Source organism: Mastomys coucha, unplaced genomic scaffold (genome assembly GCF_008632895.1).
Source record: "Mastomys coucha isolate ucsf_1 unplaced genomic scaffold, UCSF_Mcou_1 pScaffold3, whole genome shotgun sequence".
In the NCBI taxonomy this organism is placed as follows: Eukaryota; Metazoa; Chordata; class Mammalia; order Rodentia; family Muridae; genus Mastomys; species Mastomys coucha.
The window spans coordinates 71,140,786-71,165,892 of record NW_022196909.1 but is presented as its reverse complement, the minus strand read 5'-3'; the positions used below and the strand labels follow the sequence as shown (position 1 = coordinate 71,165,892).

At 55.5% G+C, this 25,107-nt stretch overlaps 4 protein-coding genes across 12 annotated transcripts in view; all 4 read left to right on the top strand.

Moving 5' to 3' along the window:
• The window catches only part of Sema6b (semaphorin 6B), a 17,583-nt gene extending 8,736 nt beyond the window's left edge, over window positions 1-8,847 (top strand). For 2 of the 4 annotated variants that reach the window (XM_031348667.1, XM_031348666.1), the window contains exons 6-17: window positions 398-499; window positions 803-893; window positions 1,503-1,622; window positions 2,238-2,326; window positions 3,630-3,847; window positions 4,482-4,613; window positions 5,035-5,184; window positions 5,502-5,684; window positions 5,769-5,918; window positions 6,302-6,379; window positions 6,504-6,562; window positions 7,000-8,847. In XM_031348667.1, the coding sequence (XP_031204527.1) occupies window positions 398-499; window positions 803-893; window positions 1,503-1,622; window positions 2,238-2,326; window positions 3,630-3,847; window positions 4,482-4,613; window positions 5,035-5,184; window positions 5,502-5,684; window positions 5,769-5,918; window positions 6,302-6,379; window positions 6,504-6,562; window positions 7,000-7,916 (2,289 nt within the window). In that variant the 3' untranslated portion in view covers window positions 7,917-8,847. Of the gene's footprint in view, window positions 1-397; window positions 500-802; window positions 894-1,502; window positions 1,623-2,237; window positions 2,327-3,629; window positions 3,848-4,391; window positions 4,614-5,034; window positions 5,185-5,501; window positions 5,685-5,768; window positions 5,919-6,301; window positions 6,380-6,503; window positions 6,563-6,999 lie in introns of all 4 variants that reach the window. The other 2 variants (XM_031348665.1, XM_031348664.1) reach the window with 1 other exon arrangement.
• Window positions 8,848-9,966: 1,119 nt separating this feature from the next.
• Lrg1 (leucine rich alpha-2-glycoprotein 1) lies at window positions 9,967-12,288 on the top strand. The gene is made up of 2 exons (XM_031348708.1): window positions 9,967-10,087; window positions 10,992-12,288. The coding sequence occupies exons 1-2, from the start codon at window positions 10,062-10,064 to the stop codon at window positions 11,992-11,994; spliced, it is 1,029 nt and encodes a 342-aa protein (XP_031204568.1). The 5' UTR covers window positions 9,967-10,061; the 3' UTR covers window positions 11,995-12,288.
• Window positions 12,289-13,904: 1,616 nt separating this feature from the next.
• Window positions 13,905-20,542, top strand: Plin5 (perilipin 5). 5 transcript variants are annotated; one of them, XM_031348700.1, is made up of 9 exons: window positions 13,905-13,919; window positions 14,307-14,436; window positions 14,606-14,666; window positions 15,109-15,304; window positions 15,898-15,980; window positions 16,260-16,530; window positions 17,456-17,655; window positions 19,185-19,298; window positions 19,615-20,542. In XM_031348700.1, exons 2-9 carry the CDS (start codon window positions 14,393-14,395, stop codon window positions 20,125-20,127), a joined length of 1,482 nt encoding a protein of 493 aa, XP_031204560.1. In that variant the 5' UTR covers window positions 13,905-13,919; window positions 14,307-14,392; the 3' UTR covers window positions 20,128-20,542. The 5 variants fall into 5 exon arrangements, with proteins under 5 accessions (XP_031204560.1, XP_031204558.1, XP_031204562.1 ...); XM_031348698.1 differs by lacking the exon at window positions 13,905-13,919 and adding an exon at window positions 13,942-13,984; XM_031348701.1 differs by lacking the exon at window positions 13,905-13,919 and having other exon boundaries at window positions 14,091-14,436; window positions 16,260-16,440.
• A 1,648-nt stretch (window positions 20,543-22,190) lies between these two features.
• Plin4 (perilipin 4) overlaps window positions 22,191-25,107 on the top strand; it is an 8,787-nt gene continuing 5,870 nt past the window's right edge. For both annotated transcript variants that reach the window (XM_031348689.1, XM_031348688.1), the window contains exons 1-5: window positions 22,191-22,319; window positions 22,406-22,473; window positions 22,557-22,695; window positions 23,400-23,458; window positions 24,734-25,078. In XM_031348689.1, the coding sequence (XP_031204549.1) occupies window positions 22,423-22,473; window positions 22,557-22,695; window positions 23,400-23,458; window positions 24,734-25,078 (594 nt within the window). In that variant the 5' untranslated portion in view covers window positions 22,191-22,319; window positions 22,406-22,422. The remainder of the gene's footprint in view (window positions 22,320-22,405; window positions 22,474-22,556; window positions 22,696-23,399; window positions 23,459-24,733; window positions 25,079-25,107) is intronic.

Below are 25,107 nucleotides of genomic sequence, written 5' to 3'. Positions count from 1 at the left end.
GCCATGTTCCTAGTTGGGCCTCAAACTTCCCTGCAGCCTTAGGGTGATTCTTTGCATCTCAGAGGAGGAGCTCCAACCTGTTATTGTTATGCTCAAGACAGGTGCCTCAGTTGTCACAGTTGCCACACCCAATCTACCCAGGCCATACCCAACCTCCTTCATCCAGTGAGAATAGCCTTGGGTCTGCTTTGACTGAGCTTCCAGCCTGAGCCACGTGTTAGGGACCGCCCTCTGCACTTCTTCTCTTCTTCCCCACTGCCTGAGCCACGTGCTAGGGACCGCCCTCTGCACTTCCTCCGCCTGAGCCACGTGCTAGGGACCGCCCTCTGCACGTCCTCCGCCTGAACCACGTGCTAGGGACCGCCCTCTGCACGTCCTCTCTTCTTCCCCACTCCAGGGTGAGTGTCGGAACTTTGTCAAGGTGCTCCTGCTTCGTGATGAGTCCACGCTCTTCGTGTGCGGCTCCAACGCGTTCAATCCCATCTGTGCCAATTACAGTGTGAGTCTCAGCCCTTCCGAGATCTGCTCCATCCTCCATCCACCCTGTGTTTCCTCCCAGCCGTGCACATCCCTATGCTAGGCTTGTCAGGCTTGTCCCCCTTTTCTTTCGAGACTAACTACCATATATTCGGGCCCATTCACAGACCAGGAAACTGAGGTCCAGAAAAGTTAATTGCCTGGCTAGAATGACACAGTAATGCTGTGTGACGCTAGGGTTCTGCCTGGAGTGGGGGGCTGGGGAACCCCAGAGCTTCCAGGCAGAGTGAGGAGATCTATTGCTTAGATTCTGTCCTCCCTGCAGATGGACACGCTGCAGCTTCTTGGGGACAGCATCAGCGGTATGGCCCGCTGCCCCTATGACCCCAAGCACGCCAATGTGGCCCTCTTCTCAGGTGAGTGATTGCTGCTGCTGATGTGTCCACTCCCAAGATAGGCACTTCCTAAAATCCTGGCCACTCAGAGGCAGCCGGGCAATGGGCAGAATCTAAGGGGACATGGTCAGGGTCAAGGTCAGGGTCAGAATGGTGGCTGGGCTGGAAGAAGGAATTTAGCCTGGGATCAAGGTTCAATTGGATTTAGTCTCATCCTGTATGAAGACTCAGCCTGGGATTCAGGCTCATTCAGCCATAGGATCATGGTGGGATCCAGGCTCAGCCTGTTGACAGTCCACACTAGGCTGAGGTTCTCAGTTTTGCTCCTGCCCCCTCTGGTCTTTCATTAGGATTGTTGTTGTTGTTGTTGTTGTTGTTTGTTGTTGTTGTTGTTTGGACCTTCTATTACTGTTGTTGTTGTTATTATGATTTTCTGAGACAGGGTTTCTCTGTGTAGCCCTAACTGTCCAGGAACTCAGTCTGTAGACCAGGCTGGCCTCAAACTCAGAGTTCCACCACCTTGGGCTCCTGAATGCTGGGATTCAGGCCTGTGCTACTATGCCTGGCTTCTCTCTGGGCCTTCCCAGTCTAATCCCAATCTGCTTCCCTCACACCCCTTCCAATGTCCAGATGGGATGCTCTTCACAGCCACGGTGACTGACTTCCTAGCCATCGATGCTGTTATCTACCGCAGCCTTGGGGACCGGCCCACACTGCGCACAGTAAAGCATGACTCTAAGTGGTTTAAAGGTGAGACTCTCGTAGAGGTGACATTTACCTGACACCCCCAGCAAAATACGAATTCCAGAGATCAGGAGAAAAGAGGCTGGAATCTTGTTTTTGGAATCTCCTGGTCTTTTAAAAGATGAAACTCGATGGGACTAACTGGTGTAAAGTGGAGCCTGCTGGTAGCTGGTGGCTGCAGCACCTAAAGTGGAACTCTCCACCAAATAGGGAGGAGTGTTGCAAAATGGCATGATGACTGCATTGCAATGGTGGACATGGTGATTTTTTTTTTTTTTGGTTTTTTTGAGACAGGGTTTCTCTGTGTAGCCCTGGCTGTCCTGGAACTCACTCTGTAGACCAGGCTGACCTCGAACTTAGAAATCCGCCTGCCTCTGCCTCCCAAGTGCTGGGATTAAAGGCATGCGCCGCCACCACCCGGTGATGTTTTTTTTTAACTTATGACCCCACTCACACTCCACCCCCAAAAGCCAAAATGAGCTTAGTTCATTTTGGCTAAGAGACCACTCTAAGTCTCTTCCCAGTAAAAGGCACAGCTCACAGTATGCTCTGGTGATGTTCAGAGCCCCAGAGATCCCTTCATGATGAGTAAGGTTGTATCCTAACACCTTCTTTCAACAGAGCCATACTTTGTGCATGCGGTGGAGTGGGGAAGCCACGTCTACTTCTTCTTCCGGGAGATCGCCATGGAGTTTAACTATCTGGAAAAGGTTACACTGCAACCTCTGATGCTTGGGCACAGGGCATTAGCAGAGAAGCTCAGACAAGGAAGGTGGACAGAAGGTCTAACCCATGAACTTCACCTGGGTCAAAGGAACCAGTCTTCACATAGTGTCCCCTCCAGTGAGGACCAGTCTATGGGGCTAAAAGACATTTAAGGAGGGATTTAGGAGCTTGAAGGCTTTGTAGAGAACAATATTGGACACACTGATGTCATGTGGCCCCACAGTTCCTGTCCATCATCCATCCCTCCACACTGTCTCACTGACACATGACCCAAGTATTTATTCTTCAGCCCTTCCCAGAACCATTAACCTGAGTCTAACCACAGTCCACCCACCTACCTATCCATCCATCCACCCAGCCATCTATCCATCCATCTATCCATTCATCCAGAAACTCATCCACCCACCCATCCATTCATAAATCCATCCATCCATCCATCCACCCATCCATCCATCCATCTACTCATCCATCCACTCATCCATCCATCCATCCAGAAACTCATCCACCTGCCCATCCATTCATAAATCCATCCATCCATCCATCCATCTACTCATCCATCCATCCATCTACTCATCCATCCATCCATCCATCCATCTACTCATCCATCCACCCATCCATCCATCCATCCATCTATCCATTCATCCATCCATCCATCCATCCATCCATCCATCTACTCATCCATCCACCCATCCACTCATCCATCCATCCATCCACCCACCCATCCATCCATCTATTCATCCATCCACTCATCCATCCATCCATCCAGAAACTCAACCACCTGCCCATCCATTCATAAATCCATCCATCCATCCATCTACTCATCCATACACTCATCCATCCATCCATCCATCTATCCACTCATCCACCCATCCACTCATCCATCCACCCATCCACTCATCCATCCACTCATCCATCCATCCATCTACTCATCCATCCATCCATCCACCCATCCATCCATCCATCTACGCATCCATCCATCCATCCATCCATCCATCTACTCATCCATCCACTCATCCATCCATCTATCCATCCATCCATCCAGAAACTCATCCACCTGCCCATCCATTCATAAATCCATCCATACAACCAGAAACTCATGCACTCACTGATCCATCCTTCAACACATTTGTTTTGCACTGTCCCCTGTGCCACCCCATCCTTGCTGCCTGACATCCAGAATGCTGTGGATAGCAGGTCTCCCTTAGTGCTTTGTGAGAGAAGTTCTCTTGCCTGGCATGGTAACTTCATGCTAACTCAGGGTGTTCCCTGTGCCTGCTGCTTGTCCAGGTGGTGGTGTCCCGCGTGGCCCGTGTGTGCAAGAATGATGTGGGTGGCTCCCCACGTGTGCTGGAGAAGCAGTGGACTTCCTTCCTGAAGGCCCGGCTCAACTGCTCAGTGCCTGGGGACTCACACTTCTACTTCAATGTGCTGCAGGCTGTGACTGGTGTGGTGAGCCTGGGCGGTCGTCCGGTGATCCTCGCTGTCTTCTCAACCCCTAGCAACAGGTCAGCCCTTGCTGGCAGGTGCCCACGGGGGCGTTTGCTGGCCAGAATCCCAGTGTTTGCACGTTCAGCCAGCAAATATTCTTTGTGTCCTGTGTTGGGCATCATTGGTCCCAGGAGACCTCCATGCCAATCTGGGGCCAAAGAATGAAAGAGACACCTGGACAGTGTGTCCTGCAGGACATGGCAGGAAAGGGTTCCTGAAGGAGGGACACTGGGGTGTGGAAGAGGGCAGAGGGCATGTGAAGGTTCCAAGCCTCTGTGCTGGTCAGAGGAAGGAGGCTTATGTGGCAGGTGTGGAGGCGGTCAATGGAATCAAGGAATGTGTTAGAATTATGGAAGACTGCATGGTGGCACAGGGCCTAGACTTGGGTCTGAGAGCATGAGGGACCCATAGACAAATTAGGGTCAGCAAGCGTGGCCTCTGGGCATTAAATATTCAGGAACTGACTAAATACTCAGTGGGAGCTGAGTCCATGCAGAGACCCAGGGCAGAGGGTCTAGGGAAGCTGCACAGTGATCTAACCTGGGGATGTTCTGGCTCTAGAATGGCTTGTGTTGCTCAGATGAGAGAAAGAGCAGGGGACCCAAAGATGGCACCACCCCCGCCCAGCTCAGCCTGTGTCGCCCTCCACAGCATCCCTGGCTCAGCTGTCTGCGCCTTTGACATGAACCAAGTGGCTGCTGTGTTTGAAGGTCGCTTCCGGGAGCAGAAGTCACCTGAGTCAATCTGGACACCAGTGCCTGAAGACCAAGTGCCACGGCCCAGGTGACAGTGACTTCCATCTTTACAGCGTAACCAAGGAGTGTCCTGCTCCTACAAGTGGCTGGTTTGGGGGAGGGCAGTCCAGTGTTGGATCAGGAGACAGTAGAGGGAGACAGAAAAGCTGTGGAGGAAGACACTAGGAGGCCACCATGAAGGGCCAGGCAGTCAGTGATCTTCATTTGTTGAGGGATAAGCTGAGCAGAGGACAGAAGTGTGTGCAACGACCCTGGAGTAGAGGGCATGGCCTCTGTGAGGCCCAGACAAATCAGATGAGAATGTATAGAGGTCCTGAGGCTACAGCGAGTCAGGTCATGGAAACCCTATGGGTGGGGATCTATTCAAACTGGGTCCCAAGATGCCCCAGTGAGTCAGGGCTTCATTGTGGGGTCTTAGCATCCTCCTGACTCTCCTTATCTTCCTCCAGGCCCGGGTGCTGTGCAGCACCTGGCATGCAGTACAACGCATCCAATGCCCTCCCTGATGAGATCCTCAACTTTGTAAAGACCCACCCACTGATGGACGAGGCAGTACCCTCCCTGGGCCACTCGCCGTGGATCGTGAGAACCCTGATGCGGTCAGTGCTAGGGAGGGGGGTGTCCCAGTCCTTCATGGTGAGGGTAATGGTTCTCAATCAAGAACCTTCATTTACTGTGGGGTATGCTGGACAAGGGTAGCTCATGGAAAGAAGCTGGGATAGGGAGCAGGGATCACAGCCCTCGCAAAGGGACATAGCATGGCCTTTCCACTTCAGTACATCAGTGTATACCTGTTGGTGTGTACTTGTTTAACTATTTCTGTACCCCACAGGTCAAGGGATGTTTGACACTTGGGCTGGGAGGCCTGAGGAAGCTTCAAGATCAACCTGACCTCCAAGTCCATCTTGTGTTCCAGGCACCAGCTGACCCGAGTGGCTGTGGATGTGGGTGCGGGTCCATGGGGCAATCAAACAATAGTCTTCCTTGGCTCCGAGGTTGGCACAGTCCTCAAATTCCTTGTGAAGCCCAACACCAGTGTCTCAGGGACCATGGGGCCCAGCATCTTTCTGGAGGAGTTTGAGACCTACCGGCCAGACAGGTCTGGTGATAAGCAGGGAGGTAGAAGTGGCTGGCTGAACAAGAGGGTGGGCACATGAGCCTCACTCTCACCCTGTGCGCTTAGGTGTGGACGACCTAGCAGTGCTGGTGAGTGGGGGCAGCGACTTCTGAGCCTGGAGCTGGATGCAGCCTCAGGTGGCCTGCTGGCAGCCTTCCCCCGCTGTGTGGTTCGAGTTCCTGTTGCCCGTTGCCAGCTGTACTCGGGGTGCATGAAGTGAGTGCCAGCACCCCACAAAGCTGGTGAAGGGTCGGGGAGGCAAGTCCACCATGTGTTGTTGAAAAGCTTTGCTTCACCAGAGGCAATCAAAGGCAGAGATCACAGCTATGCAAAGGCCCTGGGGCAGGATGCAGCCTGTATTGGAGGAGCAATGGGGAGGCTGGGTGGCTGCCTCAGGGAGAATGGACTATGTAGGCTCAGATTCCAACCCAGCCTCCTGACAACGCTTCAGAGCTGAGCAGCCATTTTCTTGTGTAAAAATTGGAGAGAAAGTATCTTGGGCCTCCAACACTCACTGTGAGTCGGCCACAGCTGCAGTGTGACTAGAAGCTACATGGCCCAGGTCCCCTGAGTAGTTGGTTGTTACTGTTCTGTCCTAGGAACTGTATTGGCAGCCAGGATCCATACTGCGGGTGGGCCCCTGATGGCTCCTGCATCTTCCTCAGACCAGGAACCAGGTATGAGGAAGGGGACGTGTGGGGCTTATCTAACAACCCATGGTCCGTGTTCCCTTCTCTGTGCCAGACTGGGTATAAAGACCTCTGTGTTGAGTCTACTTCTGTCCCCTTCTCCCCACCTCAGTGCCACGTTTGAGCAAGATGTGTCCGGGGCCAGCACCTCTGGCTTAGGTGACTGCACTGGTAAGCTGAGAAAGGGACTCCCCTGTGTGCTGTGACACAAGCCAGAGATGGACACTCAGTCCTGGGGATGGAGGGAGGGCGACTTCCTTAGTTAGGTGGGAGCCATGGAAAGCTGTGAGCTCACCCAGTGCTCACGGTCGCCCTCTGGTGGCTGCTACAATGAAGAGCGAAAATGAGACCCACCTAATAGGGAGGTGAAAGATAATTATTCCAGAAACACACACACACGCACACACGCACACACACACACACACACACACACATACACAAAGGGTCATGGCTCAGGCATAGAGTCTTTGCCTAGAATCCCCTTGTGAGAGGCATGGGGCGTGGTCTTGGATGGAACCCCGCCTAGAATGGAGCGTGGCTCTCTAGCACCAATCAGACTGGTTTCCAAGGCGGGAATGCACAGCCACTTTCTCCCCATCTGTCCCCAGGACTCTTACGCGCCAGCCTCTCAGATGACCGCGCAGGGCTGGTGTCGGTGAACCTGCTGGTGACGTCCTCAGTGGCCGCGTTTGTTGTGGGTGCCGTAGTGTCCGGCTTCAGCGTGGGCTGGTTCGTGGGTCTCCGCGAGCGGCGAGAGCTGGCCCGGCGCAAGGACAAGGAGGCCATCCTGGCGCACGGCGGCAGCGAGGCAGTTCTGAGCGTGAGCCGACTAGGCGAGCGCAGGGGGACCGGGCCCGGGGGTCGTGGAGGAGCCGGCGGCGGTCCCGGAGGTCCCCCGGAGGCCCTGCTGGCCCCGCTCATGCAGAATGGCTGGACAAAGGCGGCACTGCTCCATGGTGGCCCTCACGACCTGGACTCGGGGCTGCTGCCCACCCCAGAGCAGACGCCTCTACCCCAGAAACGCCTGCCCACGACACACCCACACACCCACGCCCTGGGGCCGCGAGCCTGGGACCACAGCCACGCGCTGCTGTCCGCCTCAGCCTCCACCTCCTTGCTCCTACTGGCGCCCGCCCGCGCCCCCGAGCAGCCCCCGGTGCCGGCCGAGCAGGGCCCGGAATCTCGCCTCTGCGCCCCCAGATCCTGCCGGGCCTCTCACCCAGGCGACTTCCCGCTCACGCCCCACGCCAGCCCGGACCGCCGGCGGGTGGTGTCCGCACCCACGGGCCCCTTGGACCCTTCGGTGGGCGACGGCCTGCCCGGGCCTTGGAGCCCACCTGCAACCAGCAGCCTGCGGAGGCCAGGTCCCCACGGGCCTCCCACAGCCGCTCTGCGGCGCACACACACATTCAACAGTGGCGAGGCTCGGCCCGGGGGCCATCGTCCTCGTCGCCACCCACCCGCGGACTCTACACACTTGCTGCCCTGCGGGACGGGCGAGCGGACTGCACCCCCGGTACCCTAGGCCAGGCGGATGCCTCGACGGTGCCAACCACAGCGACCCGGGCGCCCACCCAGGTCACCGAGCCCTACTGGCTCCGAGTGGGGCGCGTTTGTTCCTCATCTACGCGCGTGGGGATCCCCTCGCCCCAGGGAAGCACAAGAACCCCCTCCATCCCGGAGGATGCAGGACATGAAGCCCCGGGGTGGGCGGGAGGAGGCTGACCTTTTACCTGCGCATAGACTTTGATTTTTGTTTGAGTTTTTTTTTTTCTAAGAAATTGCACAGCCCCATTCTTACTTGGGGTGGCGGCCGGGGTGGGGGGTGAGGACTTGGGGTGAGGGGAGGCAGAGCTGCAGACATGAGCCTTCCCGCCTCAACACATCCTCTGTAGAAGGGACCCCCTCCCCGCTCCTGGGCCCCTGCGTGTGCGGGTGTGTGTCCGTGTGCATGGCCTGTTTGTGTGCAATAGCCCAGGACAGAAGTGTGTGCGTGTGCGTGTGCGTGTGCGTGCGTGTGTGTGTGTGTGTGTGTGTGTGACAGGGCCACCATGGGTGCGTGCTTGTGAGACTCAGAATGTGGGTGGTGGCACCCTCAGAGACCCTGGCATTGGCTGAGCCAATGTTGGGACTTCTGAAAAGAAGCCCAGGGGATGGGGCCTTCGAGGTGCCGGTTTGGAGTTCAAATCCTGCTCCTGCAGAGGGGACCTGGGGGTCCAGGCTGGGAGATGGGGGAACCTGCTTCTAAAGGGCTTGTGGGGGTTTTGGGAGGGTGGAGGTGGGCAGACGCCCCTGTAAATACAACCCTGGGGTGGTCAGAGAGGCCCATGCCACCCGTCCCCACTTGTGACATCCCCTTTGACCACCAGCTGACCATGCATGCCACGTGGCCAGCTGAGTTCAGGACCCTCCCCAGTCCTATCCCCATCAATAAAACTCTGTTTACATCCACCGGCCCCCTTGACTCTGAGTCAGTTGTTTCCTGGGGTGATTGGGAATACTTGGGGAACAAATCCTGCCCTTAGTCACATTCACAGGCAAATGGGGGTTTAACCTCTTAGAACCCTAGACTGGGAGGAGAGGTCGTATCAAGGTGTGAAGACCTGGAAAACTTTAAGATGAGATGCCAACAAGGAGGAACTAGCTGGGTGCAGGGGAAATGGCTCAGTGCATAAAACACTTCCTGTGCAAGCAAGAAGACCTGAGTTCAAATCCCTTAGCCAGGTGTGTGGTGCATGCTTGTAATGTTAGCACTGGAAAGCAGAGACAGGAAGGTCGCTGGCCTCTTTCAAGTTAGCCTAGCCCAGTCAATGAGAGGACCTGGCTCAGTGAACACTGGAGAACCATTGAGGAAGATACCCAGAATCAACCTATAGCCTGTGCAAGTGTGTGTGCACATGTGTGCACATCGCACATAGATACAGCCAAAGGTGTCCTCAAAGGCAAATTCAGAGCCTTGAAATGCCTTTTGCTATTGTGGTTTTTGTTGTTGGACAGTCTCAATATGTAGCCCAGTCTGGTGTCAAAGTATTAGTGATTCTCCAGCCTCCATACTCCAATCCTGTGCTGCTATGAGATGACATGTGAGGTACCACAGTGTGTCTCCACAACAGACATATGCACCTACTACACTTCAGGTAGATGGAATCACCAAAGAATCTCTTGATGATCAAGTTCAGCTGTGTAAGTGGGGAAACTGAGTCCCAGAGAACCTAAGCCAGACCTGTTTTGGTTCCTTGTGGAAGACTTCAAATCCAGAACCAGGCATTGCTCCTTGTTCAGTAGGAAAGCTACTTGAGCATAAAAAGCAAACAACCCATCAGGTATTCAAGACCAGAGATTTTTCCAACACATTTCCTATCTCCTGCTCAAAGAGCAGCCAGGTTCCTGCTCTCATTGCAAGCTCAGTCTCTAAATCCTGGTGGGAGAGGTAAGGACTCAGGCCAGGAGACACTGGGTGGGACAACCCCTACCCACCCCTAACTAGGAAGTAAAAGCTGCAGAAAGTCTGGGAAAGGGTGGGCAGGAAGCCACAGCCACTGCCAGGAAGGGATGGAGCAATGTTGACCTGTCCCCAGGCTCTTCCTGCTTTGCCTCAGAGCAGAGTTGGGGTGGGGACTATTTAAAGCCACCTTCCTGGGGTCTTGAGGACAGACACGGAGGAGCAGCCATGGTCTCTTGGCAGCATCAAGGGAGGTAGGTCTCTACCTGATGAGTTCTGGGCAGACCTGGCACCAGGCCAAACACAGCCATGGGGACATTAGTCTGACCCACTGAGGAATGCACGGATTCTGGCCTGCAGCCTTACTCCCAGACAGACTGCCAAAGGCCCCTTGAGCAGGAATGGGAGAGGGTACCCAAGGCCCCCCAGGCTTGAGGCCTTGGTCATACCCACTGCAATAGGAAGCACCAGACAGCCCAGCTCTGAGGGCTATTGCAGAGACCAGATATGTGTACAGAGGAACTCTTATTCACTGGACCATGAGTTCTCCCTGAACAACCAGCGGTGACCACACAACCCATATGAGAGCTGGACAAAGAAAGGATAAGCTCAGTTTGGAAGCTTCTGCTCTCCTGAGGAGGGCAGGAAAGGGCTAATGAAAGCAATATGGCTAGGGCTTTGCAGAACAAACAGGAGTCCACCGACTCTCCCTTCTGAACACATAACTAGGGGGATGGGGGTAGACCCAGGTACAGACCAGGTTAGAAGGAACCAGGTACCCGGACAGGGAATAATTCATAACTGTAACCTGTCAGAGCTGGTAGTAGGGGAGGAAGTGTGTAGGGGATCAGATCCAGGAAGTTAAGAGTCATAGAGGTAAAAGATTTGCTTGGATCAGAGGCTGCTCCTGGAAGCTAGGAGAGGCAGCAGGTGAGAGTGAATCCCAGGGTATAATGTGCTTTGTGGAATGAATAGGAGCTCACTGGCTCTGCCACCCACCTACCCAGCTAAGGAGACAAAAATAGACTCAGGAAACAAACCACGAGGATCATATTGTTCCAGTCCTGGTGAGGAAGGACTCAGTGGGTACAGTCCAGGGTGGTGGCCGCGGGGATGGGAAGAAGGGGATACATTTTTACCATGGTTCACTAACCTCAGCTTCCAGGGTCTCAACATCTGCCTTCCCAGAACCCTGTTCCTCCTCGCCCTCTTGGGCAGGGTGTCCAGCCTCAAGGAATGCCTGATACTGCAGTCAGCTGAGGGCAGCACCGTCTCCTGCCATGGTCCCACTGAGTTTCCAAGTTCCCTCCCGGCCGACACTGTCCATCTGTCGGTGGAATTCTCCAATTTGACGCAGCTGCCCGCCGCCGCCCTGCAAGGGTGTCCGAGTCTGCGGGAGCTGCACCTCTCCAGCAACCGCCTGCAGGCGCTGTCCCCCGAGCTGCTGGCGCCCGTGCCCCAGCTGCGTGTCCTGGATCTGACCCGCAATGCTCTCCGCAGCCTGCCTCCCGGGTTGTTCCGCACCTCGGCCGCCCTGAGCACCCTGGTCCTGAGAGAGAACCAGCTGCGGGCGGTGAGCTCGCGATGGCTTCAGGGCCTGGACGCTCTGGGCCACTTGGACCTAGCGGAGAACCAGCTGCGCTCTCTGCCCGCCGGGCTCCTCGCCAGCCTCGGCGCCCTGCACACCCTCGACCTTGGGCACAACCTGCTGGAGTCGCTGCCCGAGGGACTCCTGCGGGGCCCAAGGCGGCTGCAGCGCCTGCACCTAGAAGGGAACCGGCTGCGGAGGCTGGGGGATGGCCTGCTTGCGCCCCAACCGTTCCTGCGCGTCCTGTTCCTGAATGACAACCAGTTGGCCGAGGTGGCGGCCGGCTCCTTCCGGGGCCTAAAGCAGCTGGATATGTTGGATCTGTCCAATAACTCTCTGTCCAGCACGCCCCCGGGCCTGTGGGCGTTCCTGGGAAGGCCGACCCGCGACATGCAGGACGGCTTCGACGTCTCCCACAACCCCTGGGTCTGTGACAAGGACCTGGTGGACCTGTGCCGCTGGCTGGACGCCAACCGACACAAGATGTTCTCACAGAACGACACGCGCTGTGCGGGGCCCGAGGCCATGAGGGGACGGCGGCTGCTGGACGTGGCAGAGCTGGGGTCCCTTTGAGGATGGCTACTGGGGTGCGGGCCAAGGACACCCCCCCCCCCCGCGCTCACCAGTGAGCCAATCTGGTCCCATGTCAGCGTTCAGATTCCCAGCATCTGCCATTCCCCATTCCCTCAGCCAGGAATACTATTCTCTGACTCCCTCTCCGGCTCCTCTACCCTCGCCCCTACTCTTCCACCTCTCCCTCTTCCTGTGCCCGACCCCAGGCCATCATGTGTTTATCTGGCTTTGACTCATCTGTTTCAGGGGTCACCAAGGCAGTAAATAAAACAGCTCCTAGGCTGACTGAACAGCTCGGTGTTTGTGCAGTACCCTTTTGTTGTACATTTGTTTTGTGCACACGCACCACAGTGAGCCTGTGGAGGTCAGAGGGTTACTTAGAGGCATGAGTTCCAGCTGTCCACAATGTAGTAGCTAGGGATTCAAACTCGGGTCCTCAGGCTTGTCAGCAAACTCCTTCACCCTCAGAACCATATCGCCCACCCTCTGCCTTATGTTTTAAGACTGGCCAGCTGAGAGCCTCAGGATCTTCCTGCCTCTGCCTCTGCCTCTGCCTCCCAGAGCTGAGGTCACACACATGAGCCACTGGAGCAAGCTCAGGTCTTAAGGCGTACATGGCAAGCACCTTACTGAGCCTGCTCTCTAGATCCTTCCCACTGTGGAGCCCTGGCTGGCCTGGAACTTGCTCTGTAGACCAGGTTGGTCTCAAACTCAGGGATCCTCCTGCTTCTACCTCCTGAGTGCTGGGATTAAAGGCGTGTGGCACAGCCCAGCTTTAGTTTTCCACCCCCTAGACAGAGGGACTCTGCCCATTGAGAGACAGGGTGTGGACTTTTAGGCACAGTTTCATATTGCCCGAGCTGGCCTCAAATTTGCTATACAGCCTAGGATGATTTAAGCTCATGATTCTCCTGCCTCCATCTTGTGGCTCTGGGTGACAAGCATATGACTCAGCAAAACCAGGCTTCCCACCCCAGTCCTGCAGAAGGAGCTGGGGAGAGCAGGTTAAAACTGGGCCCCCCCCCCGGGCGGTGGTGGTGCACACCTTTAATCCCAGCACTTGGGAGGCAGAGGCAGGCAGATTTCTGAGTTTCAGGCCAGCCTGGTCTACAGAGTGAGTTCCAGGACAGCCAGGGCTATACAGAGAAACCCTGTCTCGAAAAACAAAACAAAACAAAAAATAAAACAAAACAAAAAACAAAAAAACCTTGGGTCTCAGTTTGCTGATCTGTAAAATGGGGTCAGAGCTGACAGGCTTAACAGCTCTCAGGATTAAACAACAGATTAAAAAATAAAATGAAGGCCTGAGAGACCACTCATGGCTTAACAGCTCAGGCTGAGGTTCAAGTCTCAGCATCCACATGATAGCTCCAGTCACAGGGGGTCTGTCAACGTTACTGGCTTCTGCGGATATCACACATCTGTGGTGCACAGACAGAGGAACATGCCAACAAAACACCAGGACACATAGATGTAATAATAATAACAACAAAGGAAACTAGGCCAGAGTGGGCCTCAGGAGGCAGAACCAGCCGAGCACCCACGACTCTGGGTTCATGCCAGCACCGTGGAACCATGTGTGGTGTGACACATCTATTGTCTTAGCCACTGAGTGGTGAGTTCAAGATCATCCTTAGCTATGTGGTTACTTTGAGGCTATCCTGTGCTATATAGTGAGTTCTGGTCAAGCCTTGAAAACAAAGCAAACGAAAAAGACTGAAGAATAAGAAAGGCCTCAGCCCTAGTCTGAGGTCGGCCATGGCGACTAGACCAGGACTCAGCGTCCCTGGGTCGCTATGGCAACCAGGGCGCCTACTGGGGGGGCTAGGGGGGCGGGGAAGCTCGACCCACCCTTGGCGGCGCCTCATTGGCCCGCGTGCGGAGGCCCCACCCAGACCTGCTATAAGGACGGCTGGCTGACTCAGGTGGAGCGTGGGGGGGGGGGGGGGGGGAATACCCGCGGGGTCTGGGGTCTGAGCTCTGCATGCAGGTGAGGGCGTGGGCGTGGGCGCGGGCGTGGGCGGGGTTGGTGGTGGGGAGGGATGGCACTGACCCAAACACGGCGGGGTGGAAGTGGCGGGGGGTGAGTGCGCAGAGCCACAGGCACAGCAGATGGCGGGACCCTTGGCCCAGTGGGCCCGGGGCCCAGGACCCAGTTGGGCGGGGCCCAGGCGCAGAGGACAGTGGGATGGCCTTGGTGGGGACACGTAGGGCGTGAGCCCTGAAGTCAGCGTCCCTGTCACCGTGGACAGCTGAGGGTGACCTCGGAGCTCCACGTGCAACCTTTGCCTCCACTTTCCTGCCCGTCAAAGGGATCTGATTCTCCAGCTGCTGCCTCCACCTCTGCAACGGGGGTGGGGTGTGCGGGGGCTGGTGTGAGGGTGTGTCCCTACTGGAAATGGACCAGAGAGGTGAAGACACCACCCTAGTGCCACACAGCAGGTAATAATGAAATTTAAACTCATCCTCATCCCACCTGTCCTCCAACAAAGCCATGGATTTTTCATTATATACCTTCTATGTGCTGGGCCTTGTGCATGCTTTGCCGATAGACCCCCAGTACCCCACAGGGCTGACTCTCAGGGTTTCCTCTCTGTGTCCTACCCCCAAGGATGTCCATTGATCAGACAGCTCAGGACCCTGGATCCAGCCTGGGGGAACTGGACCAGCAGGTAAGGAAGAGTGCGGGGGGGGGGGGGGGGGAAGGGGGAGTCTGAGGAAGGTTCATGGCTGGGTCCCGGCATGATCATGGTCCCATCCCTTCTCATAGCTTCAGGTGACTGGTGTCACCCATCACAGTCACTACAGTATAGCACCAAACTTAGGGTATACATCACTCACAATTACACCTGTGGTGAAACTGAGGCCCCAAACAATCGGGTCTCTCTCCAGACCTGAGTGTAGGTCACCTAACCAGACACGCCCCCCCACCCCACCCCACCCCACCCCACCCCACCCCACCCCTGCCTCATCTGGAGGACCAGATGTTGCCCTGTTGCTCTGTGTGTGTGCTGCACACTGCAGCCACTGGTAGGCGACCTGCTTTCTGTCCCCAGCCTGGCCCAGCGGAGGGAATCAGGGCGTGGCTGTGCCCTGATGGAACTTTTTCTGCAGAATGTGATGAATCGAGTGGTGGCTTTGCCCCTGGTCAAGGCCACATACACTGCCGTGTCCAGCGCTTACAACTCGGCCAAGGACAGGCACCCACTGTTGGGCTCTGCCTGTCGCCTCGCTGAGCACTGCGTGTGCAGTGTGACCACCTGTGCCCTGGACCACGCACAGCCACTGCTGGAGCACCTGCAGCCCCAGTGTGAGTCTGAGTCCCTGCCCCAGTCCCCATCATCTTGGTCTGTGGTCTGTCTCTACCATCTCCAGAACCAGGCCCATTCACAGGTGCTCCCCAACCCCTCTCTTTTTAAAAATTTTCTGAGTCAGGGTTTTGCTCTGTAGCCCAGATTGGCCTGAAATGCTCAGTAATCCTCCTGCCTCCGCCTTCTGAGTGCTGGGATGATGTACCACCATACTCAGTTTGTTCGGTACTGGGACTGAGTCCACACACAGTGAGCCCAAATCCCTTCTTGGGTCCTGTCCCCCACTGCCCCTTCCAACCTTTGGGGATCAGCCTTGTCTCTTAAGGTCAGGCCACTGGCTCAGAGCTCCCACCTGACTTGAAAAGAAACCCTTGGCTGACTGTGTGACTGTAGGAGAGGGTCCCTGTAGGCTCCCAAATTTTCTGTTGTTCCCAAGACTCCGAGCCCGGTTAACTGAGGGACCCAGCAGGGGATGGGAGAAACTGGGCTCAACTGGTAGAATGCCACAGGTCCCTTGTGGTCTCACCTTCTTTGCCATGTCCCTCCTGTCAGAAAGCTTCACACCTGCCCATCGCTCTCCCTCTCTCTTCAGTGGCCACAGTGAATGATCTTGCCTGCAGGGGACTAGACAAATTGGAAGAGAAGCTGCCCTTCCTACAGCAGCCATCAGACATGGTACTAGAGATGACCAGGCCTTGGGGCACCCCTTAGGGTGAAGAGAGAGGGAGGGTGAGAACTTGGGGGGAATCAGGCATGTATGATGGACCGAGTAGGTTGGGCATTAGCTCTGACTGCCTGGAGGGGGAGGGCTTCAGGGCTGCCTGTTCAATGAAGGGAAACTGGAGCACAGAACTAAGGAAAGGTCCAGAGATCTTCAGGATCTCTGTTCAAGGACTATGTTAAGGGTAAACAGAGCACTAGCCCACAGCACCCAGAGTAACCCCCTTTCTGCAGGTGGTGACCTCAGCCAAGGATACAGTGGCCAAAAGTGTCACTGGCATGGTGGACCTGGCCCGAAGGGGCCGGCGTTGGAGTGGGGAGGTGAAGCGCTCCATAAGTCAAGCCATGGACGTGGTGCTGGGCAAGTCGGAAGAGCTGGTGGACCGCTTCCTGCCCATGTCTGAAGCTGAGCTAGGTACTGATCAGAGAGGTCTGGGCCTTGCCCAAGGCTGCACAGCACAGCACAGCACAGCACAGCAGAGGGAAACCTGGAACTCAAACCCAGGTTGGATTTCTCCCTCTATTATGCACCTTAGAAAGTCAGACACCCTCAACCCCAAAGACACATGGGGCTTTTGCATACGAGAAACCAGTCTCAAACTGGTGGCCCTGAAAACTGCTCAATAAAGCTTGAGGATGTGTCTATTCATTTCATGTAATTTCATTGAGTTTCCCTCTGTAGGCCAGGCTGACCCCGAACTCATGGCCATCCTCCTGTCTCAGCTCCTTATGTGCTGAAATGATAGGTGTGCACCTCTGGGCCTGGCTATGATCTAATTTTTAAGAGGCTATTTGGTAGAATCAGACCTGGGCCGGGCGGTGGTGGTGCACGCCTTTAATCCCAGCGCTTGGGAGGCAGAGGCAGGCGGATTTCTGAGTTCAAGGCCAGCCTCGTCTACAGAGTGAGTTCCAGGACAGCCAGAGCTACACAGAGAAACCCTGTTTCGAAAAACCACCACAGCAGGCACAGGGACTTAAGATGATATCTTTGAGAACTGGTTCTCTCCTTCCACCATGACACTGAGCTTGAGTCATCACCGAGTCACCTTGCCGGCCTGATGCCAATACACTCTACCCGTTTAATTCATCTGTACAATATAGGGGCCAGGACTGAGGCCTTGTCTAGCATGCACAAAGCCCTGGGTCCCATCCCCAGCATCCCATAAACTGTGTGGCAGCATACATCTGTCACCCCAGCACTCAGAGGTAGAGACAGGACAGTCAGGAGTTCAAGGCCAACCTCCAAAATTGGAGTTGAAGGCTACATGTTTCAAAACAAAGTTAACGAAAGTCAACTACACTTCACAGGGTTTGGGGGAGGTTAAAGGGGTCAATGTTGTATATATGGGAACCTGGGTGCTGCTCCAGGATAATGAGTGGCAGAAGTGCATGCCGTGTCCATGCCGAACCTCTGCCTTTCTCATCCTTAGCGGCCCTGGCTGCTGAGGCCGAAGGCCCAGAAGTGGGCTCAGTGGAGGAGCAGAGGCAGCAACAGGGCTACTTTGTGCGTCTGGGATCCCTATCCGCACGCCTCCGCCATCTTGCCTATGAACACTCTTTGGGGAAACTGAGGCAGAGCAAACACCGCACCCAGGAGATGCTGGCCCAGCTGCAGGAAACCCTGGAGCTGGTGAGCAACCTGTCTTTGTTGCAGATCAGGGGTGTGGGGATGTGAGCAGGGCTATTGCTGGGGGCGGGCCATTCACTGGGGATGTGGGCGGGGCTCTCGCTGGAGGTTGGGCTCCCAGAGTTCCGAGTCTACAGAGGGGAGGAAGAAGCCCCATCCCTGCCCCCATCTGGAACTGTCACCTTAGCTCCCACATTTCAGCCTTCACTCCAATCTGCTCCCTTTGTATTTTCTGTCCCCATCCCAGCTGAGGCCATCTTGTGGGAGAGGGTCCCCTTCTGCTTTCCCACCCACCTGGTGGCTAACAGTGGCTTCTGCCTTTAAATCCCTTACCCAGTCCACCTGCTTCATTCACCTCCTCACACCCCCACCCTCCACACGTACCGGCTCCACACACGTGTTTCTGCCTTCACCTTGCCCAGACAGTCCTTTTCCCAGCAGACACCAGATGGTACCTGTGAACGCAGTCTCCATCTTCCCTCTCCTGTCCCCCTCCCTCCCTGCCCCCACTGCATCCCACCAGGCTACCACGCCTGAAGTGTGTGCTTTTGCACTCACGTGGCTACAGGTATTAGTGTCTCCCTACTTTTCTTGGCTGAATAGTATTCCACAGCACACATATACTCTATTTTATGCCCACTCAGTTTGTTCTGCCACAAGGCCTTTGCAGATGCCTATGCCTTATCACATCCTTTGCCCAGGTGACCTTTAATTAATTTCCTGTGTGTCAGAAGGTTCCAGATTTTAACAATTCCCAGTAGTGGGATGCAATGGGTACTTTACATATCCCGGGAAGGTGCTTAGCACTGAGCCATACCCCAGCTCTCCTCACACCTGCCTATTGAGCTTCTACTGTACAGCTGCCCATCCCATCATGGCCCGCCCACTGTGGCTGATGGGGCACACTTTGCACACGGTCTGGTTACTAAATGCTTATTGAGAAAGTTCACTGGCCAGAGCTGCATGTTTACCAGCTGTGTGGGGCAACAGGATCTTGCAGTATCTAATGGGTGGCTGGGGCGTGGTGGTCCTGGCCTGTCCTCCCAGCACTCAGGAAGCTGTGCAGCCACCCCCCACCCATCACCTCCCCATGTCAAGGTTTTGTCCTCATTCAATAGTAATTCCATCTCCAGTCAGTTCCCCTCCCCATCCTGGCTCTGTGGGTGTGAGACTGGGGCATCCTGGGAACCGATCTGTGCTGTGTATCCTGTCTTGTCACCCACTGTGCCACAAACAGCAGTGTAGTCATTAGTTTCCCTCCTTTTCCTGGTGGAATACTGTTCTTTCCCATGGACATTCCACACTATATGTCCATTCACCTTCAGGCAGGAGAGGCAGGGAGGACTCTGTACTAGGCAGAGAAGGGACCTGTGTGGACAGGGCTGTGACAGTGACCATCTAGAGGAGCAGAAGGGAGAAGAGGCGGGCTGGCTGCATTCAGACTGCACTCATTAAGGGCTGCTGGAGTCCTGCTGCACGTTAGGCTAAGCCCACTCACCCCAAGCCTAACTCCTGGTGTCCCCATACCACAGATCCAGCATATGCAGAGAGGGGCAAGCCCCACTTCTACTTGTCATCCCCCAAAGGCTCAGGAGCTGTTGGGGGACTGGAGCCAATGTCTGGAGAATGGCCGCAGCCACAGCCAGGTAAGGGGCCTGAGGAAGGCAGGACCCACCCTGCACCTGGGACAGGGACCTTATGTGCTGCAAGCCCAGGCTCAAGTGCTCTCACCAGGTCATCCCCCACCCCACTATGACACAGGTCTATCCTGTTTGGTGTTCAGGTGAGAAACTAGGTCAAATTACTGTGTTCTCACACCAAACTGAAGCAAGTCAAGGCCCTCACATTAGATTTCATGGGGAAACTTAAGACAGGCCAAAGCTTCCATTAAATGCATGAGAAAACTAAGATAGGTCAAGGCTCCTTTTAGAGGTGTAAGGAAACTGAGGCCTGCCCTTGCAGGTGGAGCTGGAGACACTGGCTCTGTCTCGAAGTTTGACCCTGGAGCTGCAGAGTGCAGTGGATGCCCTGGCAGGCTGTGTTCGGGGCCTGCCACCTGGTGCCCAGGCCAAGGTGGCTGAGGTGCAGCGCAGCGTGGATGCTCTACAGGCCACCTTTGCTGATGCACACTGCCTTGGTGATGTGGCACCCACTGCTCTGGCTGAGGGCCAGGGCAGTGTGGCCCGGGCACATGCCTGTGTGGATGAGTTCCTGGATTTGGTCCTGCGGGCCATGCCACTGCCCTGGCTTGTGGGGCCCTTTGCACCCATCCTGGTGGAAAGGTCGGAGCCCCTGATCAACCTGGCCACCTGTGTGGATGAGGTGGTGGGTGACCCTGACCCTCGCTGGGCACACATGGACTGGCCAGCCCAGCAGAGGGCCTGGGAGGCCAAGCCTGCAGACCCTGGGGGACAAGAGGCTGAGCCCCAAAGCGGCCACGTCAAGCACACAATGATGCCAGAGCTGGACTTCTGACCATCGAGGTCCTTACTGCCCCCTGGTGGTCACGACAGCGCCTACACAGGCTAGGGCTTCTGCTTCCTTCCCTGCCGTGGATGACTTCGAGGTCTAAGTAGACCTCAGCAGGCCATTTTCAACCCCTCACAGGAGACTCTCCCTTCCTTATGATCCTGTCCTTACCCCCAAAGTTGACGCATGAGAGGCTGAGGCAGGTGGATTGTGAGTTTGAGGCCAGTTTGAGCTGCCTTATCAAGATTGTCTCAAAAAAAAAAAAAAAAAAAAAATGGAAAAGAAAGTGGCTGGGAGGAAGACCTGGTGCCCACAGTATCTCTACCTGGGGGCTTGGAACTTCCCGAGTCAAATGTTTGTGGCAGAGACTCAATTGCTTTGCTGTTTGTGGTCCAGAATAAACATGTTTGATGTGGTCTGAGGCAGGTCTTGGAATCTGGGTGCTGGGAGTTTTCAGGGTGTGACTTTAGGGTGTGGGGATGGAGCCAGCATTCAGGGATGGTACATTTCTTAATGAGCTGCAGGGAGTAGCTTAGGTTAATGTTCGAATAACCAAAGCCATTCTTACTGTAGTATAAATTAGCTCTTAGAACCTTTTGGGAGCAGCAGAGGAATGGGGGGACCCCATGGGGTGGCTTTTCTCTCTCCTCACTGGACCTGCAGCTTCCCTGGCTGCACTGTAAGGGGCTGTGGAAGACAGAGAGAGGCAGGGCAAAGGCCAGGATGGGTCCCATGGGGTCCTCCTGACCTCTCACCACATTCCTGGCTGTGCTCTGACTCCCAGGTCTGGGCAGTGAGTGTGTTGGGAAACCAGTGTCTAGCATGGTGAAGTCAGGGCGGCCCCTGGCTTCCCCAGATCCTGGTCTAGATGGCATTTCTGGATATCCAGAATCCCCATAACTCCCTAGTGCTCAGAGCAGTGTCTTGGGTCAGGCACAATCCTCCTGCAGACCCAATGCCTCCTCCTCCAGGGAGCTTGTGAATTGTGGGGAGCGGGTGGGGCTGGCAGCACTGCTCTCACCCACCCCAACCCCTCAAGAGTGATAGCTGGGAGCACTTTCTTCTGCTCTAGAACTGTCACCCAACATAACCAAGATTGCAAGGAAACCAACCAGGGACATCAGACCCCTGCCTGGAACCTCTTCCCCTAGTTTAGCACCCCTCTGTTCCAGGAGTACAAGCTTGGGACAGAGCCCGGGGTTGGAGTGACAGTCACTGTGCCCAGTCACTTCACCGATGGCCTGTTTGGCATACAGTGAGTTCAGGGGCTGTCTGAATCCTGCCTGTGGGGCCTCAGGCCCAGGATGCTGCCTCCTGACACACACACACAGCAGGCCCATCAAGGTTGGATTCTCACACTTCAGCCCAAGTCCCTTTCAGTAAAGGGACATGTCACTGTCCTCTGCAAGACACACACTCTTCTCTTGGAGACCCTGTTTCTACCCAGAGAATGCTAAGGCAGTGTTTGTTGAGTGACTACTGATCACATATGACCTCATTTCAAACTCTGACGCACCTTTACTTGTCCCCATTAAGACAAATGTTTCCTAAGTGTCTATGTGTGCCAGGCACTATCCTGGGCACACTATATAAACAGCATGACAGAGGTGAGGCTGTGTGGGAATCTAGAGAAAGGTGTAGCAAGCCGAGGTATGGCCTGTGCAAAGGACCTGGGGCAGAGGACACAGCTGCGCAAAGGCTCTGGGTGAGAGAGGGTCCTGAGTGATGGAGGCGGCACTACGAACCAGGGAGCTGGGCAGAATGGGAGGAGGGAGGCAAGGAAGCCAGATGATGACTCTAGATGGGAAAACTAAGACCCAGAGGAGGTGCCTGGTAAGAAAGGCATCCATCTCAGAAAAGTAGAGGCAGAGAGCAGGAAGTCCCTTGGGGAGCACGGCTGGCCTGTTAGTCACTGGGCCTTCAGCGGGCACCATAAACAGAGGCTGCTTGGCCCACAGTGGAGAGCAGGGGAAAGGTGCTGGGCTGGGTCCACACTGCCTGGGCGGGCAGGCATGTGACCCCCCCCCCCCCGGTTCTCTGGCCGCCTGCCTGGGCCAGTCAGGCCCACACCCTTCCCAGACCCTATAAGGCTTGGGAACTGGGAGCCCAGACGTTGCCAGCAGCTGTCCTGCTCTGAGGAACCCTGAATGGTCCAGGGAAGTCCAGCTGCTGTGTCACCCAGAGACTACCACTTCCAGGTGGGTGACTGGGGTGCTGGTGGGAACCAGGGTGGGGATGGAACAGGAGGGCCCTCCAGCACGTAGCACTTTCTTCCCCTTTCTAGCCCCGCAGGCTGCCATCATGTCAGCTTCAGGAGATGGGACCAGGGGTTCCCCCAAATCCAAAGGCAAGGTAAGAGAACAGAGGGCTATCCTGCCAGGGACCCTGGGAAGGCAACTCAGTGTCCACTCACACCCTCCACTCGCCCCATGCAGACCCTGAGCAGTTTCTTTGGGTCCCTGCCTGGCTTCAGCTCTGCCAGGAACCTGGTGTCCCACACTCACAGCTCCATCTCCACAAAGGATCTACAAACAGCAGCAGACCCCTCGGGGACTCCTGTCCCTTCATCTCCAGGTGAGTGGCCAGGCATAACAACTGCCCAGGAAGGAATTGCGGCCATTCTGGTGACCTCCTTAGATAAGGAAACTGAGGTGGAGATAGTGGGCGATATAGCCAGGGGAAAGGGCAGTTAAACCCGGTCATGGCCCCTCTGCTCTGCCCCTCTGGATACCAGGGCAGTTAAACCCCGTCATGGCCCCTCTGCTCTGCCCCTCTGGATACCAGGGCAGTTAAACCCCGTCATGGCTCCTCTGCTCTGCCCCTCCGGATACCAGGCTGGATGTTGTGCTTGTCTGAGATTGTCAAGGGTACTCAGAGAGGCCCAGCAGCTGCCCTGGGGGTCACACAGCATTCTGGGACTCAGCTGGGGTGCTTGCAACAGGCTACTGCCTTGAAGGCCACACATGTAACCAGCAGCTGGTGGCCATGGCAGGGCTGCCATGGCAGGGTGGCACCACTTGCCCATTGCAGGCTCCAAGGGTGTCCAGCACCTAGAGTCCAGCACAGAATGTCCTCCCACAGTGGCAGGGGCCTGCGTCACATGGGCCAGGGCCACCCTTGGCAGGGAGCAGGAAGGGAGGCTGGGCCTGGCTCCTGCTGTCCCTTGCCAGAGGCTGGGACATTCCTATCCTTTAGGGCTAGTCTTGGTAATTGCACAATAGCAACAGACTCTAGCCAGAGGACTGTCCCTCATTCCCTGCCTGTCTCTGTCTCTGTAGTGTCCACCAACTCACAGATGGCAGGGGGTGCAGCAGGGCTGCTCCAACCTTCTGAACAGGTGAGCTGGGTTAGAAGACCTTGGACAGAAAACCTGGGTGTTGTCTGCGAGGTTCTAGTTCCTTTCATGAGGTGGGGTTCCCAGTACATTCTCTACCTTGGGCCTCAGTTTTCACATCTGGGAAATGGGCATGACCTTTCAGCAATCCTATATAAGGCTCTGTGCTCAGCACTTGCCCTCCCCTGCCCCTGGGGTACAGGGACTATGCCCCAAAGCACCACCCAAACCAGAGTTCTCAGAGGACCAGCAATGGTGGGACCACACCCTGTAGACTCAAATCAAGTCACAACCCTGGCAGCCAGGATCCCCTGCTTGTCCATTTTGGCAACAATTAAGCATCCATTGAATTGCTTTCATTTACCCTCCTGACCTTGAAGGAAATGGGGTTTTCTTGTATCTGGTACAGGGTCTCGTGTGCCAGGCTGGCCTGTACTTCATTATATAGCTGAGGCTGACCCTGAGCAACTGATCCTCCTGCCTCAACCTCCCAAGTGCTGGTTTGACAGGTGTATGCCTCTACGCCTGGTTTTTGGGCTGCTGAAGATGAATCCTAGGACTTGATACATGCAGTTCCACCCCCAGCTGCAGTACCAGCCAGGAGGCATGGGTGTATTTTCTAGGCAGGCTTTGGGGGAAGGGAGACACCTTATGCACCTTACATCACTCAAAGGTAGGGAAGAGATGGGGACTCAAGCCCAGGTCAATGCAGACACCACAGTGAGCACTCAGGCCAAGTGGGCAGGCACTGTGGGATGCAATGCTGGCCCAGCTTCCACTCATTCAGTGCCTTCGGCTCCCCTGTTGGGACAACTTTAGTGTATACAGGTATGCTCAAAGTCCCTTGGGGGAAGTAGCATCTAGCTGGGGCTGCCCATCCCAGCAAGTTCCTCCTTGGCTACATGAGACCCTGTATCAAGCAACCAAGTGACAATAGAGGGCAGCCTCTGACCCTGTGGGCCCTTGCCAACGGTCTGAGCTACGTCAAAGTACAGCAGTCACTGATGGGGTCTCCTACTATACAAAGCCCAGGCAGACGTGAGACAATCCTGCCTCAGCTTCATTAAGTGCTGGATGATCACATATTCAGCTAGAAGGGAACCATTTTAGTGAGATCCTGGGTCCCCAGACATTACCCTACAGCTGGATGAGGCTAGGATGTTTGGCCAGGGTAGGTGCAGAGAGAGGTCCTAGGGGCCCAGAGGACTGGGTGCACAGAAGGTGTGGACAGCATAGAGGGACTTTTGTGAGGTGCTGACCTCTGCCTTTCCTTATTAGACTGCTGGGAACAAGGACACAGGAGGCTTCAGTGTGACCAGCAGCAACAATGCCTTCTCCTCTGGGGTGTTTGGCATCATGGATGCTGCAAAAGGAATGGTCCAGGGTGGACTGGGTGCCACTCAGTCTGCCCTTGTCGGCACTAAGGAGGCAGTGTCTGGAGGTGTCATGGGAGCAGTGGGCGTGGCCAAAGGTCTTGTCAAGGGAAGTCTGGACACCTCAAAGAATGTTCTCACCAATACCAAGGACACAGTGACCACAGGACTCATGGGAGCTGCAAACATGGCCAAAGGAACAGTGCAGACAGGCCTGGACACCACCAAGTCAGTGGTCATGGGTACGAAGGACACAGTGACCACAGGACTCACGGGGGC